The sequence below is a fragment of the Stylophora pistillata genome, chromosome 10 (assembly GCF_964205215.1).
Source record: "Stylophora pistillata chromosome 10, jaStyPist1.2, whole genome shotgun sequence".
Lineage (NCBI taxonomy): Eukaryota > Metazoa > Cnidaria > Anthozoa > Scleractinia > Pocilloporidae > Stylophora > Stylophora pistillata.
The window spans coordinates 28,202,621-28,216,923 of NC_142528.1; the positions used below are offsets into that span (position 1 = coordinate 28,202,621).

The window sequence follows — 14,303 nt, forward strand, 5'->3', positions numbered from 1 at the left end:
CCTCTTGAATACAGCTAATTGATTTTAAATCTTTTCTTAAATTCCCCGGCAGAGTGGCGCTTTTACCCAATAAATCTCCACCTAACTTCTTTAGTGAGAAAGGAAGGGCGTGTTTCTAATTGAACTAAGACGAAAATTGAACAAAATACAAAGACAGCGAGACAAATAAGAACTCTGTCACAAGAAAAACACAACACGAAATGAAACTCAAAGAATAAACAAAGAAAAACACTTAGCTGTTAATGAACGTCGCCAAATTTATTTGAGTTTGTTGGTTGTGTATCGTGTATCGCGTTGAGAGAGAATTAAAAGTAGCAATATACAAATCGCTCATCTCTAGCACATGGTGACTAATCAAGACACGCGGTCCTAAGGAAGGAAAAGTGCTTTATTTGACGTCAGACTGGCGAACGGGAAAATTTCTTTAAACAAAGAAAAACAAAAGATTCAATGGAATTAACAAACGGATAAAAGCATTTAAAAGTTCACACCCACTAAGTGACGAGCTATACTGCTAGCAAGTTTTTTTAATAATTTTTTTTTCTACATTTCCTTTTGTATTCTGCTAGCTTAGTAATTGAGTTATTGTATGAGACAGCCCAAGGCAAAATATTCCAATAATGAACGTAGTTTTTTTTTTGTATAACAAAACTGAAATTAAATTCATGTTCAGTTCACTAACTTTAAAGATGTGATAGAAAACCAGTACAGCTTTAAGAGCATCAGTGTGGTTAAATAAGGTACTTGCTCAGAATGAATACCTACGCCACTCGTGTTTATTTGTTTGCCTTTTTGTTTTTTATCTTTTCTTCAGTGATCTTTGTCATTTGTTATCTTTTTAGTAAAGATTAACTGACACGCGATTCGACTGACATCTTTCGTGACATTTATTCATGAATTCAGCTGAGGGAATCGTTGGGAGCAAATGGAACAGCACTCAGGATAAAGTCCAGAAAAAGATAATTTTTCCTATTTATATGTATGTATGTCCTATCAAAAAGAAGGAAAGCTCACAATACATCGCCAACAATATCCATTTACCGAGAAAAATGTTTGATGACCCACGGTTAATTGCAGCAAAAATTGTCATTTGGCTAAATTCACGCAAGAACGCTTACATGTTCTTAGGGAAGAGCTCTATTTTGATATTTCTTCAAACTACACGAATAACATGAAACATAAAAACATCAGCACTAGGTTAATCTCAGTGCTCATAAGTTTAAATCTCATTAAGCCTCTGTTTATCACGTTGGAGAGTTATTAAAATGTCTTCTTTTTAAAGAGGAAAAAAAACCACCAACCGATAGCTTATTTAGCTGAAAACTTTCGTGATCATTTCTAATTATTACTCTGCTCATTCGAGAATCACTATGCTGTTTTTGTGCTTTTTACTATAAAAACACATTCAAGTGTACAGTGTTTATCACGAAAGCCGCGAGAGAGTGCAATTCATTGAATATTTTTGTGATAAGAATGATTTCTCTCTTTTTATTGAAATCATCTATCATACGTAGGATAAATTGTAAAGTGCTTGTAACACTACTTAACATTACAGTCAAGTGATTAACTTCTATTTCATTTATAATCTATTGTATCACAGTTGAAAAAGCGTTCCCTCAGCTGGACTGAAATCGTTTATATTTATCAATAAAAGCTTCAAACCACCTGCCAAACTGTTTACCAGGACTGTACTTTCACTGTCTTGTTTCTGTACGGTAGCCACTTCTCACACATGGCTAACGTCGCACTTTGAATAAATGAGTCATCGTTGTTCCTCAGTAAGTGGAAGGTGACTTCGTCTGTCTGGCAACAGGAGAAATCTGCAAGTCAAAACAATCTCGTTTAATTGCACTTTAGGCATACTTATATACAGCTTCCGTCTTTCTTTCGCGCAATACAACGAATTTAGCCGTACTGGCTTGCAGCTAACCTGCATAGAACTACGCACCTGGCGGGAAATGCCCAAGAGTCTATTCATAACGAGCGTTTATTTCGAGAACGAACTATACAAAAAGGCGAGCCCAGTGGAACATGCTTTGCGTTACCAAAACAGAAAGTACTACTTGGCCTTATGAATGTGAGTTGTTTACAACTTGAGTGTCAGTTCAGTTCAGAGGGCCGATTTATTATCAAGATTGGAAGATTGTGAGGGAAAAAACTTGAAATAGTGTGAACAAGATGCTATCCGGCTATTGAGCTGTTGCACTCTTGAATCATTTCATCTCTCACAAACCTAGTATTAAGAGCAAAAAAGGCGTTCGGCGACGAGACAGGGAAATACAGTGACAAAAACACGTGTGTGTTTGGTACCGGTCTTTACTCAAGTCTCTATTTTTTTGCGCTATTATCAAGGTTAGAAAAAATAAACACACACCCAAGGGATTCCTTGTTTAAGTCTCGAATGAACTTCGCCAGCATCAGTTCAACTTTAAAGTAAAACATACATTGTTTGGTGAACAATTATACTGTGCTCTTTTGTCTGATCAAAATACAACGTGGTCTCATCATTTTTGTTGTGTCTCCTTTCTGCAGGCAAAAATAAACTTCAGAAGAGCAGGTTTCCAATTTTTATTATTTATTTTATTTAATTTTTTGCAGACGACACGTTGAGTAAAGCACATTTCAGTGTTATGTGTAACAGGTACTTTTGTGCTTTATTCATCATCCGTGTATGGTAAGATCCTAAAGCACGTTTTCTTTTGTTGCTCTTTCAGACAACGCACGGCAATGACCGTCTTGACTTATTTTTCTACTTATGTCTCATGCTCCTTTTATGTGAAAACGTGAGAAAATGACTTCTTTCAATGTGCTGCAGAGTAGTTAGCAAACCGTGGGTGACAACTTTACTCTCTAGAAGCTGTCTTTCTCTAGAACCATAATGGAACTAGATCTAATCAGTTAATGCCCCGACTGTTTGAGTTGACTGTGGGTTAAATGACATGATAGAGTTCGATCTGATTTATTCATGGTGTACCGATTTAATATGAAGGTAGTCATATACCAAACCAAACCCACTAAACATCCCCTTTCTTCGCTAAAAAGGGGAGGGAGGAAACAATTTCTTTATCGCGTTTTTAGAACAAACTCAAAAAGTGCATTCCGTATTCCATTGTCTTTTAAACGCAGCAACAATAGAAAGTGAACTATAACTCACAAATTTACAGTTCAGGGAAAACTCGAAAACAGACCACAAGAAAAGTATCTTGACACCTTACGTTACTATGCTAACGTTTGGTACAGAATAAAGAAAGAGGTCATTGTCATTATTGGTTTTAGCTATCATCAGATCCTATTGAGGTTCATTTGGAAATTAAATACCACGAAATCCTAGTTGTAGCAAAAGAGACCAAAAAAAAAAAAAAAAACCACAAAAGTATGGAGGCAGTTAAAATAGGTTCTTACTCGTCTTAGTTTCTTCTCTAACATCTTAATTGTGAATAGCAAGTTCAGGTATGTGAAAAAAGAAAGCTTGTTATAACACAGACTGAAAATGTTAAGTAGACTACAATTTGACAATTAGCTATCCAATGAAAGTAACTAATAGCTTACAACGTTTCATGTCTCTAAATATCGTGTCTTTTTATCACAAGAAATTATTCTTGAAAGACAACTAGTGTTAATTCTCCTGATCGGTGCTGAGGCAACAGCAAGATTTTAGTGAAAGTCGACACCTTTTCCAAAGCACGTTGTGCCCGTAGATTGCTTAAAGAGCTTCTAAATCACTCTGTACGATCATGTTAAAAAAAAAATTCCTCTTTGCATTTCCGGTTTCACGTGTAATCCGTTGGGTTGAGGCGAGACCATACAGACGTTATTGTATATAACGTAGGACGTTATATACAATAACCTTATCATTTCTCTTTAAGCTTATGGTATAAGTTCTTGCCAAGGACATTGGTTAAGAGAATAAAGATATTCGTCAATTAGGATTTATTTTAAAAATACCTGGCATATAATTTTTAGCGATTTTTTTAAATGGATGCCGATCTCCTAATGATTATTAAGATTAGAATTTATGGATTGGAAGTGCTCGGAAAAGTTTATTATCTAAAGCGCCTATATTTCCCTATGTATCTTTAAGCAAAATTTAGTTTTCCTATCCTGTTATGGCACACATTGCGTCCTTCACACTAATTTTTTTATTTCAACCATTGGATGTCAAGCAAATGAAATTCTGGAAGGCTGTTTGAGGCCTTAATTCATGATTTTGAAGTACGTCATATCGCGCAGAAAGGTGTTAATATAATCGCAGAGAATAGCTTTTCACTACGCATGCGCTTGCAAGTGAAACATGCGTGTTTCTCGTTTGTTTAAAATAAAGATGGAGGACATTATTCACATGTTCACTAGCTATGTTTGGAAGACGACATTTGATTTAAAATCGATATTTCTTGGTTTCAAGTCTCGGTTTGTCCTGGTTTAGTAATCGCACTTCTTTAAGTAAAGGATCACCACGCTCAGTCTTTATGCGTGCGCGTTTATTGAAAATGATCCCTAATACGGATTTTGTTTCTCACATTTTAAAACCAATTTAATAATCCTATGACTTGTTTGCACAGCTTTGCTCGATGAAAAGCGTAAAACACATAGCTGACACAAGAAGACGCACAACACATTTGAAGTTTTTCTTCATTGTCGTATGGCGAACGTTCCGTGATCACAGCGAAATTACCTGTTGGCGAACATGAGAATGAATTCTCTGAAATGGGGGGATTATGGTAGATCCTTTGAAAATTAAAACCCTAAATGTTTTTATAGCTTCTCACAATGGCGAATTTACCCTCAAAAACAGTGGGATATGCAAAAATTGCACCATTACTGTTTTTAATATTTTGATTATGATCTATGTACTTCAGAAATCAATAGAGCTTGGGTAAGGTACGAGTATCAGTTCAGACAAAATGAAGACAAAGAAAATTTGGAACAAGAAAATATCACAGAATATTGCGTGCACGTGGGTGTACTTGGCGCACAGGACCATTTTGTTCAACAGGAAAAAAAAAATCCTATTTACTGAGAATTCAAACTCAATTCCATCAAGGAAAAATTTAAAGAAAAATCAAACAATCAATCATCAAATCAATTATTCCGTGTAAGTTTCAGCTTATCAAGCTTGGCAATCTAGCAGACTAAACAGAAACCTTCCTGACATTTTATTTCTTTCCATTCGATTCTACGAAAAATCATCTTATCTGCACACTTCTCAATTTTTTTTTCTCAGCTGTCATGCTAGAAAAGAACCGAATACGATAACCTCTTAGGAACACGAAACATATTTATGTAAACGTCTGAATAAGAGTTAAACAAAAGACTGTTCTCGCTAATCATGTAACATGAATTTTTATATATCAATTGCATATCTTCCCTTCTTCTCTCGGAAATATCAGAAGTTGCTAAAATTTATCGCTAGTGCCACCTTTCATTCGCAAATGATTATTCACTGAAAAATCATCACAACAATTATTTTGGCTAGTACAGTGCTCCGGAGGCAAGTTTAAAAGGGAAGAATAACCTTCTTCGCAGGCCAAATAACCCAGTCGTGTTGTTACGATTGGAGTTTCAAGAAATAAACCAACCACCTTTTGAAGTTTTTTTCACAAAGATTTATTCATCTTCTCCACCTACTATAACACAGAGTGGATGTGGAAGCTTAATTTCAATGGTGAATTAATTACCTCTCGAGCTTATGTTAGTCCAAATTATTGTCACTATCCTTCTCTTCAGCAAAACTGCACACCCTTCAAAATATTGCAAAAGGCACAGTTATCAGTTTCATGAAAATATATTCTATCAAAAACTATTTAAATAAGCGAAATTTACAGGTAAACCTGCGATGCAAAGTTATTGTCTTAAGAAACCTTTCTTCACAATGATTCTTGTCCGCGAAGTAGACTTTGATATTATAGCCACAATTCTTTCCTTAACTGTCACTATTTTATGTGAAATTAGATCTGTGACGAGCGAAGGTTAGTATTGCGCTAGGGTACCCGGACTAAGAAAAGCCATGGCAAATGGCGGTAAACCTGATGGGTCGTGATCAAACGAAAAATTAAAATATGCCTGATCTGAACAAGATGTAGGAGTCAGGACGTACTGTGTGGGTGAGATAGGTGCCAGGTAAAGGCTTTCGCCTTGAGATGGCTCTAGCGGGCTTCTCTCCGCTAAATAAAGTTCGGGTACATACAAATCTTTAATGTCAATACTGCGAGTAAGTTCTTCTCCAGTCATGAAATCATCGCAGTTGGTTTCTTCGGATGAAACTGAGGGTGCAGATCCACTCTGCGACAATTCTTCAATGGGGATTTCCCTCGTTAAACATTCGTTCCAACCTTCGAAGTAACTTTCGAAAACTGGGTTGTAAGGGTCTTCCGATTCTCCGGCCCTTGCTTGCATTGGATACATCGGGTACATGTACGTCTCCGGTCCATCTGGAATGACAGGCTCCTGCCAGAATGAAGGAGGAAGGTTCCTTTCCCGAAGTGAAGATTTCTCGTAGTTGAGAGCCTCTACACTCCTTTCAGATCTTTTAGAACTCCCCTCTTGCCTTGAAGAATTCCTCGACATACCATGTTTGCCACCGTGTAAGCTGTGAGATTTATGTTTTATAACGTCTTTGGGTTTCTTTGTGGTTATGTCGTTCTTCCGCTTTGAATAGTTCCGTAGCTGTTTTTGAAGATACCTGCGGTGGTTAATGTTCCTTTTAAAGTTAGCCGGTTTTTCTAAGGCAGTCTTTACGTTACCGGATGCCAAGTTCATAAAGTTTAAAAGAGAACTTCCAGCTGTGACTTGATCTTCCTTTCGGTTGACAGCACGGCCATCATTCGGCAAGTTAACCAGGTGTGGATCATTAAACTTCGATTTTGCGGCCATACTCGGATCCAACATTTATGAATTAGACAAAATAAATGAAAATGGTAAAGATGTATGGAAAATCGCCTTAGGCAGAGGAAAACTGTGCCAAATGTTCACTTTGATAATTTCGCAATGCGTTCACCGCGCACTAGTCCACTGACCACAAAGACGTGCGGCTATATTCAATTCTGCGCCAAAGTCACACGCTATTTATGCCGTTTGAAGGGACTGTTTACTGATGCTGTATCGGTGTGTTAGACGTTTGTAAATTAAAGCTACATTAATTGTTCTGCAGGTGCACTCATTAAATATGCAAAGAACAGGGACTTTTACTTCGAGCATTGTCGCGACCAATTGGCTCCATTCCTTGTGTGAAAATTGCGTCACCTTCGCTGAATTATCTATTATTGTCATGTAAATCAACGAAGTATTTACGTCCTTTCACATTGTTTACACACCCTTGATTAAAATTTCAGTGGAAAAGGGGAAAAACTTTAGGCTAAAATTTCGTGTTTTTTTTTTTCCAGCGGAAGACGAAAAGAATAGCGGATTAAAAGAGAATTATCTAGATATCTTACGGTACTGGCACGAAGGTAAAACCAAACTCTTAGAAAAATATCCTCAAAAAACAATTTGCACTGCGTGTTACAACACAGTGCGCGGGCTTTGTAACTATGGCCCATAGAGCTGATAATTAAAAAGCAACTAAAGAGTTCTAAAAGTGAGCAGTAAAGTCATGTTCTATTCAGAGGCGTTTCAAAAGACTATCTGCATCAGATCGCAGCTTTGAATTTGGCTTCTCCACATAGCACAATTTACGAGTTGAATATATATACCCTTTTTTTCGATTAGCCCCTTCGCAAATAGCACAGCGTACAACAAACATGTCGGTACACATATATTATATTATATTAGCATTCAGAGCAATAGTCCTTGACAGTGTCAGTTATCACGCAAACCCACTATTGTACAGAGTGAGTACGCGCGGAGGCGAGTTGTGACAATTCTTTCTTCCTTCGTGTTTCATGGGGGTCATGTCACGGACGGTAACCGAGTAAGAACTCTCAGCGTAAAAATGTACCCTATGGTAGTTTTTGTTTGGTTGAAAAGTAAATTGAAATGCTTTTGTTCGAGCCTTTGTGAACGCATGTGTTTATTTCGTAAGTCACTCGCAATAGGTGAGTCATAATCTCACCTTTTCTTGTGTTCGCTTTCAAGAATCATCGTTCCGCGTAAGAAATATTTGGAATCTTTACTATCCCTGTGCATTTCAAAGAAACCTTAATCCTTTCCTTCTTGTTGGTACACAGGTGAAAACTTGATTTAGTTCAGTAAGTAAAAAAAAAAAAAAATACGGTTTGTGCGCATTGACTCCAAGATAGCTTGTTTGCGCTAATTCTCCTTTTAGCCTCTGCCTTTGTGAATCTAAATGGAAGCTTTTGTTAATTTGAACTGAATCGCGATTAAGAACAAACACAAACACTGAGAGGGCCGATCTTCTCTTCGGTGCGAATCTCTCCTTCACCGTGCGAACCAAGGTGTTACATGTTGAAGAAAACATAGTCCTTCCTAACTGATGTTAAAAAATGTCCACCTCTGAAATCCAGATCGTAAAAGAATAACTTGAGAGCGGTTCTCTGCTATGTGTTAAAATTGTTTCAGAGAAAAGTTCTCTCGAACGATTCGCTATTTTATTTGATTTGGCTTGAGGAGATATTAAAGCTCTGAACGTATATTTCAAGGCAAAGGGGAATATTGTCATTGCTTCACTTATTAACAAGACTCTCTCAGTCGAACATTCATTAAGCGCGGTTTTGCTGAACCCCACTATGGATTACTTAATGAGTTTTAAATTAAAACGTTAATCGGTTTTTAAATCACAAGTCATTTTCGAAGTGATTCGAAATCAGGCGACACTGAGCAGTACGCGAAAACTGATGAACTTTGAGAGGACGATTGATTTAGGAAACTATAATTTACGAAATGGAAACTCAGTCAGAGACAGAAATAATTATTCAAATAAGGTTAAAGTTTTAAGCGATTCCTGGTCTTTCCTGGGAAAAATGTGTTTCACACCAAACTATCAATTTATCATGGTGTACTTTGCCTTAATCAGTATTGCTCAATTTAGTCGGTAGAGAAAGAAACCGCTAATGTTTTGTATCCACAAGGTTGTTCATCATTCACGAAAGATTCAAGTAAATTCTTGCGAAGAACCTATTACTGTTGTTACAGCAACCAAAAGGTAAATAAGAGGGAATTGTGCCGAGATGTTAAGAGAACAATTAAAATTTTTATCATTGTCCTCGGCTTCTTCCCACACTCAGATATTTCAACATTCTACCATCAAACTACAATTTGCAGGCGTTACGTGAATTTCGTCTTTATTCGAATAAAAATGAAAATGTAAAGTATTTCTACATGAGTGCAACAAAAAACTGTATCCGCCTATAAAGGAAAAAGAGATAAAAATTTGAAAAATCCGCTTTCTTTCAGCCCTCGATTATTCCTCTCCTCTTCATTCGCTGCAGTTCCAAGAACAGAATAAAATTCTAGTTATAAAAAGAGATTTTACTGAAAAAGACACTGATATATTATTCTTTTATTTGGGTCAAAATTTGCACAGGGTGCAAAGGCCTCAAACCGTAGACAAATTTTTTTAATGTGCAATTGTAAATGAAATGAATATTGATCTTCGTTTTCGGGCTGCATAAAAGCTTACTTGGTTACAGTAAGGAAATGAAAAAACTCAACAAATATTTTCATTCAAGCGCGAAACGAAATGAGCATGCAACAAAATAGTTCGTTCAGGGGACACCGCTAAAATGAACAAAATCGTCAAAAAACCTAATCCATTTACGATTACGAACTGTAATTTACAAGTGCGTTTGTTGAGTTGGTTCTGCCATTGGCGAATTGTAAACGAAAGAAAGGACTACTTAAAGATATTACACAACACCAGGGTAAGGATCCGCTCTTTCATTCGTCGATTCTTTACCATTCAATCGTTTATAGATGGGATAACTCTTTTTCCTGGAAATATTTTGTTAGCTTTGGCCGAATTGAAAAGACGTTTGCAGTGATTCAAGCTCAAGGGAGTGTTAAACAATTAGCACTGTCTGAGGGGTTTTTCTCACGTCCTTTGCCGGGTCTTGGCATCTTTTGGAGCAGCATACAGAATAAAGTAAATAAAACGTTCGCTTTTGTGATGCTAAGGTCTTTCCCAAACAATGGACCCTTTCAAAATTTAGCCATTTTTGTTTCACCAAGTTGCCATTGTAGTGTTGCTTCATAAAGCAATATATTTTTTTATTATAAGTCTAAGATGCCATTGGGCAGTCAGATAATTGGAAGTGATACTAGCTCAGCTCTGGGAGGCCACGGAAGATCTCCTCTCAGTATGTGGTCATTTAGACGTAAATGAAAAGAAAAGCTTTTCTTCGACAAGATCTAAACACGTTGTATTGATTAACCATTTTTACTTGTGAAAATTACGAGTGCTGTAATACAATTTGAGCATTCGAGACACATGGTGGGAAAAGTCTTTAACTGGTTTCCCATTATCTGAACAAATTATCGACACCACCAGGCTAGAATTGCCTTCTAAATGAAAAAGGGGAAAAAACGATTTGTTATCATTGTCTCTCGAATGTACATTTAGAGCGAGATTAAAAAAATAATAAACAAATAACATACACACGTTCAGCACAGTTAAGTTGGGGTTTTCTCCGGATGTGCGCTCGGCAAAAAAGGGAAAAAAGAAACAACAGGACCTTTTAATACTTGGACAACAGTTCAATATAGATTCACAGAATACGCTGAGAAGAACCCATACGGTTCTTTTTATTGAAGGCGAATATATGAAAGTCAATATTCCAGCGACTGGAGTTTTGTTGCCTAGGCGAAATGTTAACCGATCGCGGAAGAATCTTTGACGTGGTAGGATTTTCTGTGGGTGTCAAGTCTAATAGAAGAGAAAAAAGATTAAGATATATGTTGGTTAAAAACGGTTTTGGCGCAAAATTTCTTTCGTTAAGAGAGAAAAAGAAAGGGTTCATCAGAAACAATGACTGTCCTCTTTGGGTTGGTTTTACACAGAGAAAGATTAGGTAGAAAACTTGAGGTAATATGACCTTGGACAATAAAAACGTTCTAAGAGAACACACGCTGTATAAAATTACAGGACCAGTATTCATTCCATAGTTAGCCACTTCAAAAACCTTTCGTACATGACTGGTGGATTTCATTGCTCAGACATATATTTTTTATCCAAGCGATGAGTAAACCGCGTAATAACTGGAGCGAGATGTAATCAAATGTACTCCAGAAAGATCACTTTCCCTGAAACAGATGCTGTGATAAATTGAATTTTTTTTCCCACGATTGCGAAAAGCAGTCGAAAGAACGAATTGGAAAATTGAGGGAAAAAAAAAACTACAGTATTGAGATAATCCTCTTTTTCGGCGGGTATGAAGAAATTTTCCCACTTGACTTAGCTTATGAGAAAATACAAATTCTTTCAAATCGATCCTTTACTCAAATTTTAAACACGATTGTAAAAAGGTTTATTGCATTGAATCTTGTCTCAATATGAAACTGATAAGGTTGAAGATGAGTTGAACTGGTGTAAAAATCACGATCAAATGGAAAAAAGAAGCGACCACAGGAGGTACCACGCAACAAAACCAGCTGAGAACACGCGAAACTCTCCTTTGCAACTTTTGCTCACACCAATGCATGCCATAGATTAGATTTTATAAACCATACCTTTTTTTATTTCAACATACACACCAGGATTGTCAACAATACTTTGATAGAACACTTCTGGAAATGGGCTTTAAGTGAATTACAGACCGATAGGTTTGTCTTAGCTGTCTATGTTTTGCCGTCACGATTAAAAAACCAAGATGAGTAAAAATAATAATGTTGCTTCCATTCTGTGACACTCGTGTTCGATTTACGTCAAGAGATCAAGCAGGTTAGCTTCAAGCCTTCTGAACAACAAAATTGCGTCAGTTGGAGCACAGACCGCCCTCGCCGTAAAAAAAATGAGATAAGCGCAGAAAGATGTTTTGTTATAATAATCAATCTTGAGGCGTACCATTATGCTTCAAATCTATAAAGTCCTGCTTCGAAACACAATTATCTACCCTCCCATTTAATTTGATTTATCCAGGGTTCACTACAACAATCAGAATCTTTTTTTCCACCAAATTCCTCGAATATCACTCTAACTTTTACTCGCTTTCATGTTCATTCGTTTTTCTCAAATCGATCTCAGAAAACTGCAGAAAACGTTTTAATTTACGAATTCCCTCTGTTGCCAAGCTGTTGCCACGAGGCTATGGTTCCCAGTTCAAAATAATGGAATTACTCGTTAGAGATCAAAACTCTTTGTTTCGATCAGATAGCTCTACAGTTTAAGTTTCCTTAAAATAAAAATTAGAAATGAGGCAAACTGAACTTTAATCAGCAAATCCTAAGCCAATACTGCTGAATTCTTTTTGCAGTAGCTTGGTTTCGTGAAGAAAACTTCTTGAATAAAATCGATACCCTACACTAGCTTGTTCAACTTTTCCCTGCAGCAACTCCTAACCTTACTAATAATCTTGAAGACCCTAGAGACTAAAGCGCAAGTTCACAAGGGCCTGTTAGATTTGGAGTATAATGTTCTTTAGTTAACTTTAACTCTCTTACACGTAGTTGAAAGCGGAGATGATGCCGAAGGTTGAGATTATGCTTTTTGTATTTTAGTACAAAACCCCATCTACCTTAAATAAAGAACGACTTATCAGAGAAAACTGACCGAAATTACCCTATCGATCATATTCACCACGGTCAATTATGTTTTATGGCAGCGCGCTCACAAATATAGCTCGTGTTTATTCATTTATTTTCTCTAAATCATTTTTTGACCTTCAGCTGACGAAAATTAGCTATCTCAGCATTTAAGCTTAGGTTTCGTAAAGCAAAGGAATAATCAACTATTATTTTTCTTTTCCATGTGTTCGATTGTTTTTATTTATAGTTTGGAATTTACTACCTGCATCCAAACTTGAGATTGTTTCAATACAAATTTCTCAGAAATTACTGATGTTTTCTGAGCCGAAAATTGAATTAATCATTTCAACTAAAGAAAAGAGTGTGTTGAGGCAGCGTAGTACTTAGGCCCGATAAGTAATGTTTCTTTATTCTTGCTACAGGCACCAGCCAATTCAGGTGCCACAGTGAGCTGAGTAAGACTTCCAAAGCGCCCATGTTCTGTACTAACGACGCATATCTTAAAATGACTAATAATAGAAGTATAATAACATAATCATAGTATATTAAATCTGCACCTACCAACTACATCCACGAACTGCAGATTCCGAAAAAGTCGCCGTCCAGTTTAGTTGATGTAACAGCTGTGTAAGATCGTTTTGAAGATAAAAATTCCACAATCGTACCATACTTTGCACTTTGTCACTTGAAAAGTTAACCTCTACCGGTACAATTTCAGTGTCGAGAAGACAAGTCGACAAAGGGAACCTTTACTAACCCAAGACATAAGGGGATACGAGTTCAAAAGCAACACTCTTACAATACGTGGAACGAACCCGCCAGCCCTTCTAATATGATGCGATTTTCCGAACTACTTTGAGGTAGCTCGGAGATGAGTGGTTGTCTTCCGACATTTTTTCTTGGCAAACGTTAATTGCCGTAGTGATTAACTTGTTACAAAGGTTGAAAACTGTTTTCCTTGAAAGGAGCATAGCAACTACCTGGCTCAACAATTTATTCCCCGAAGCCGGAAAGATTGATATTGCATCGTTCCGGCAATTTTAGGAGGTTGTATTGTTACCAAGGCCTGCTATAATGTTCAGTTTTGCTACTGCATTTGAACCCTAAGGAAATCTGTTTGAACGCGGAGCTAATGACCGATTTAAGTGGCTCTGCAACGCGAGCAGCAACTTGTTTCCTGATGACTGGGATTCGACAAAGAAGAGAATAGACTACTTGTTTTTAAAGTTGAGATCGGAGTTTACTGGTCTTTCAAATTGTTCAGAATCAGGAATTTTGCTTTGGAAATGGCACTAGCAAAATTACACCTTCGTTTGTCGCCGCGTTTTTTTTCCCATAAACTAATCGTAACCTAAATCGTCGTGGCGGTTCGTGGGATCTATCACAGCGGGACCCTGAAAGAAGTTACATAACTGTCGCTAGCTTTCTTAAAAAAAGAGAAGCACACTCAGCATGAATCAGTAATTAGGGATTATCATTTGAAGGACACAAACGTTGTTGTGATAGCGACACAGATCAAGTGATATTCAGTTGGAGAGAAAAAAAATGCAACGTGAGAGTAACAGGTGGCCAATTTTAATTCTGTGATATGATTAGCGGACCAGATCATTGTCTAAGATCAAGATGTTCGCGAAAGTCGGACATACATTCATACTACTGATTATAGTTTT

General features: G+C 36.9%; 1 protein-coding gene and 1 long non-coding RNA gene across 2 annotated transcripts; both read right to left on the reverse strand.

Moving 5' to 3' along the window:
- Positions 1–370: 370 nt before the first annotated feature.
- On the reverse strand, positions 371–13,859 carry LOC148722521 (uncharacterized). Its single transcript, XR_015992453.1, has 2 exons — positions 13,195–13,859; positions 371–1,820 (listed from the first exon to the last, which is right to left on the reverse strand). It is a non-coding gene; the product is annotated as an uncharacterized LOC148722521 (long non-coding RNA).
- On the reverse strand, positions 5,581–7,311 carry LOC111341280 (uncharacterized). Its single transcript, XM_022948235.2, has one exon. It carries the CDS (start codon positions 6,883–6,885, stop codon positions 5,968–5,970), a length of 918 nt encoding a protein of 305 aa, XP_022803970.1. The 5' UTR covers positions 6,886–7,311; the 3' UTR covers positions 5,581–5,967.
- Positions 13,860–14,303: the final 444 nt, after the last annotated feature.

Excerpts from the sequence above, each read along its gene's own strand:
- LOC111341280 (XM_022948235.2), bottom strand. The coding sequence starts at position 6,885 with ATGTTGGATCCGAGTATGGCCGCAAAATCGAAGTTTAATGATCCACAC.